At 44.9% G+C, this 4,800-nt stretch overlaps 1 protein-coding gene across 2 annotated transcripts in view; it reads left to right on the forward strand.

Moving 5' to 3' along the window:
- Window positions 1-461: 461 nt before the first annotated feature.
- KIF5B (kinesin family member 5B) overlaps window positions 462-4,800 on the forward strand; it is a 65,455-nt gene continuing 61,116 nt past the window's right edge. For both annotated transcript variants that reach the window (XM_032799081.2, XM_075062233.1), the window contains exon 1: window positions 462-846. In XM_032799081.2, the coding sequence (XP_032654972.1) occupies window positions 721-846 (126 nt within the window). In that variant the 5' untranslated portion in view covers window positions 462-720. The remainder of the gene's footprint in view (window positions 847-4,800) is intronic.

The following is a 4,800-nucleotide window of genomic DNA, read 5'->3' on the forward strand; positions in this document are numbered from 1 at the left end:
AATTTTGTGATGCTAAAACATAATGTCAGAAAACTGCCCTGGTTTGTGTATTTTGAAAACAGGATGACTGCTGGGGGGGGGAGAACCCAGGGGCTAACCAGCTCGGGGGGATTGCCCTGACAGGCACAAACCCTTGTAAACGGCTCCAGGGCAGCACCCCTATCGCCAGGCCCCTGCCTGAAAGCAGGATGTCCTCCGCTACCACGCCTTCCCATCATGCTCTTCTAATATGCCCCTTAGACCCAATAACAGCATGACCGTATCCCATTTGTGCGCCTGCGCAGGAGATTCTTGAGTCTGCAGGTGGCCATGTTTCCCCCTCCTCCCGGCCAACCTAGTGCGCGCCTGCGCAAAGGAGCTCTTCGGTGGCAGCCGCGGCGAGGTTCTCGACGCGCGCCTGCGCGGTGAGTCTGCGGCGGAGGGGGTGGGTGTTCTCTGCGGAAGGTGACGTCACTCCTGCCCTGCTGTCGGCGCCGCCTCTGCTCGAGGAGGGGAGGGCCCGGACTCGCCGGCTGCAGGCGCCGCCATGGCTGCCATGTTGGGGAGGAAGTGAAAGCAGGAGGCGGCAGCGGCGGCCAAGGAGGAGCCCTTCCCCTCCCCTCTGCTCAGTGCGGCGCTGCTTTGCAGGCGGCGGCCGCTCGCAGGACCCCGGAGTGAGCGGCGCGAAGGCAGCGGCGGCTACCGAGCTGAGCGCCTCGAAGGCGGCGGCTTTGGCCTAAAATGGCGGACCCGGCGGAATGTAACATCAAAGTGATGTGTCGCTTCAGGCCCCTCAACGACTCCGAGGTGATGCGCGGCGACAAGTACATCGCCAAGTTCCAGGGAGAGGACACCGTCGTCATCGCGGTGAGCGGCGGGCTGGGAGCGGCGGGCTGGGGAGGGGGCCGGACACCACGGGGATGGGCGCGGTACGAAGGGGAGAGACAAGTCGGATAGGAGCTGAGGGAGAATGGAGGGGGCCAGGCAAGGGGAGCAGCCAGGCTTCGTGGGAACATGATAGGGCAGAGGAGGGAGCAGGGCAGACGCAGGGGTTGACTTGGCCGGGCATGAAGCTGCCACCTAATCAAAAACTCCCTGCCTAGCAGGCCTCTTGCAGCAGCAGCACTGGAAACTTTGGGCATGACTTTAAGTGGCAGTTTTGAAATTGAGGTGGGAGCATCGTGCACGTTTCATACACTGTGGATATGAAAGTTGTGCTGTATCGCAGATCAGTCAGTGCTGCAATGAGTGCCCTCTCCCACGCCTCATAAGAGATCTAGAGAAACAGCTCTTATGTGTGAGGGGAAAACTGTGTATACAGTAGTGTGCCATTAATGGAGTTGGACTATTCGTTACTGATCACTAGTCACTTACCAATTCATATCTTTTGTTTACTAATCAGTCTGAGGAAGTTTGCACTGAACTAAGGTACAAAATAAGCAGGGTCATTCTGGAGAGTAGAGCACCCCAGATATTGGGCTTTCCATTCTTCTGTTTTCAGGATATTGATAGTGGTTTTTTTGAATACAGTAGTGAAATTTTAAAATAAAGAGCTGACATCCTGGAAATAGGTGTATGGCGGGAGAGAGAAAATCGTCAAAAGAACTAGACTTCTTTTGTGTAACCTAATGAGTTTGGCAACTAATGTAATGTCTGCATTAGTAATGTCTAAGAAAGAAGTTACCAGAGTAATTTGTCCACTGAATAGTTTTGGCAAAAGAAAATCTGCTGAGTGGTTTTTGTGATCATTACATCAACCAGTGGCCTAGTGGCTAATACTCTGTCCAGCAAAATAAATTGAGACCACTTACATCTGTGTGGTTCATCACACACATTTGTTTGCAGTTTAACAAAAATCACTTTCTGCAGAATAGAGGCTTGCTATGAAGAGATCTTGTTGGTGTCCTGGAAAAGATAATTCCAGCAGTGCCAGTTTGCAATGCAGCTGCGGTAGAGTGAGTTATTGAATGGTGAGCTAGACTATAATTTACAGTAACTGTCTTCTCTGGTGTCATTGGTATTTGTTGATAAATGGGTTGTATAAAGATTTTTCCCCCCTCTGTTTCTCATGTGTTCTCATTCTTAATCTGCATATTCAGATGAAGAATTTGCCACACAGTGGCACAATTGCAAATTTAGAGAGGAAATGAGGAATATAACTTCAAAATTTACCTTGCTAATAGTTGTTTAGATTTTAGGTTCTTCCTGAAGCAACCCAAATTAAACATATCTGTTCATAGCAGCTTTACTTGGAAGTGGAACAAATGCGTAATAGTAAATAAAGCTTCTGTCAGAAAGGCTTTATAGTACAAAGTTTTAAAGTATTTTTTCTGTTATTCTACTTAAATTCAGTTTTAGAAAACAAATGGATTGCTAATGGAATACGGAACCTTTTCCTGTTTCTAGTATAAATTCAGATCAGGTCAGCAGTAAGTAGGCCACTGAAAAGCCAACAAAATGCTTGTGAAATGAGCTGGTATTGGCCCATTCAAGATCTCATTTCAGAGATTGGTGCAGCAGTCTGCATTAATTCTCACAGTTACACAGAAGCATTGACCATCATTTATCTAGACTGTTAGCAGATACAGAATATGACAAAACTGATGTCACTATCAGAAGTAAATATGCTCACTTCCAGGCTTGGTCCTGAGTATCCATTCATAGGAGTACCATGTGTCCCATCTGAAATCAAAGGTTGTTAATTCCATTCCTGAGATGTATCAGACTTTCTAGGTGATAAATTCTATTCCCTCCCCACTCTCTAACCTTCTAGCAATTACCTTTTGTGCCAAACTGCAATCATTGCTAAGGGGGCAGGGGCTTGAAGTTCCTTAGGAGGATCCATTGTTTAGGTTTCAAATGATAGAAGTGACGTAATTTGGAGTGGCCACTGAGAAACATTACCATTGTGGTGTAGACTGTGTAGGATCTTCCAAAAGAACTCCAAGATGGTCAGTTTTTACAAATTAAAAAAAATGAGTGAATGTTTTTCTCTTTACAACTTTTTACCACTAATACAAAAGTGAGAATTTTCCCTAGGTAATAAAGAAATTATCACAATAGTGTGAGCTTTGCTTTTCTGGTAAGACTGCAAAATTACATCTGAAGGATGAAGCGGTCTGGAGATTCACTAAGTCAGTGTGAGGGAAACTAGTCATTCTCCGTAGAGACCACAGGGAGCTTGAAATTGACAGAATTAGGAGGGAATTAACATGCATTGTAATGACTTTTTTATTAACCATATTCCTCTGCAGTAGCGAAGGCTGAATGTAAAACATCCAGTAGTCTTAGGCCCAGAACTTGCTATTTTCAGCCTTGGACCAGTGCCAGGAAAGTGCTGATATGTTGATGTACCATTGACAGTCTTTAAAGTCCTGCCTCATGATACTCCGACCATTGGGACTGTAAACAAATGCTCTTTACAGTGAGTATGCTGGAATTCCCATCATTCCAGTAACATAAAGCATTTTTACTCCTGATATATGGCAAAATTCTCAAACTCAAAATCACATCCTCTGATTACTAAATAAAATTGAACGCCTAATTCTCCAGGACTGTCAAACTTGCACCTTTCATGACCATTCAGTTTATCTCCAAGAATGAGTTAGTCAGGGTTTGCAAAACTTCACTGATCTCTAGTAGCCTGAACACTTAACCAGCTAGCCTGTTTGAAATATCTTGTCTGAAATAGCCTTCCTAAAGCCATTCCTCAGTTGTTATTTCCATGCAGACTATATCAGTTTCCCTCTCCTTTTCATGCATATCTTATCGGACTTCTCTTCACCACTATATATAGTGGTAGCTGCCTGCCAAGCTCTTCTTTCCAGTAAGCCGAGCTAGGATTCTCTTCAGGAGGAGGGGCTACACCCTCTTGATTGGCCTGTGGTACTTACAACGCTGCCTCTGCAGGCCTGTGCTGAAATATGGAGAAGCTTGCCTCTTACCCACCCAGTAACATTTGGGAGAGTTGTGCCTATTGGCATGGAGAAGGGCAAGACTGAAAATAAGTTAGGAGACAGAGTGAGAACAGAGATGCTCCCAGTACTCTTCTGCGGGTTTGTCTTACTCTAACCATACACAGGTGTTCCTTAGCTTCTCCTTCCTTTCTGGGGAAAGGAGCAATATATGGATGCCCAGGAAAAAGAAAACTATCTACAGGTATGCTTGTTATCCTGGACAAGTGAGTTTTTTCCATCTCTGTCTTTTAGAGAAACGATTTATTGTAATTGTAGATATTATGTATTTCACAGCAATTGGTGGTTGAGATGTAGCATTAATTTGTTTTTGAAGAACAATAGAAATAAGAAAGATGCAGCTCATTAATAGTTCTCGCACAAGGCTTTGAATTCTATTTCCAAAAGTCTCTTCAGTTTAGAAATAGTTAATTTTAAGGAGAATTTTTTCTAGCTGTTCTTCCTGATGAATTCATGTGTTAAAAAAAACAAATGCACATCCATTGACAGTATGTGGACTTGTATGCATGTAACATGTATGTCCAAAATGATCTGGACATATTGGAGAAATGGTCTGAGGTGAACCGGATGAAGTTCAATAAAGACAAATGCAAAGTGCTCCACTTAGTAAGGAACAATCAGTTTCACAACTGCAGCAAGGGAGATTTAGTTGGACATCAGGAAAAGTTCCTAACTGTCAGGCGTAGTTGAAACACTGGAATAAATGCCCTCGGGCGTTGTGGACTCTCATCTCTGGAAACTGCAGCAAGGGAGATTTAGTTGGACATCAGGAAAAGTTCCTAACTGTCAGGCGTAGTTGAAACACTGGAATAAATGCCCTCGGGCGTTGTGGACTCTCATCTCTGGA

The sequence above is a fragment of the Chelonoidis abingdonii genome, chromosome 2 (genome assembly GCF_003597395.2).
Source record: "Chelonoidis abingdonii isolate Lonesome George chromosome 2, CheloAbing_2.0, whole genome shotgun sequence".
Taxonomy (NCBI): Eukaryota; Metazoa; Chordata; order Testudines; family Testudinidae; genus Chelonoidis; species Chelonoidis abingdonii.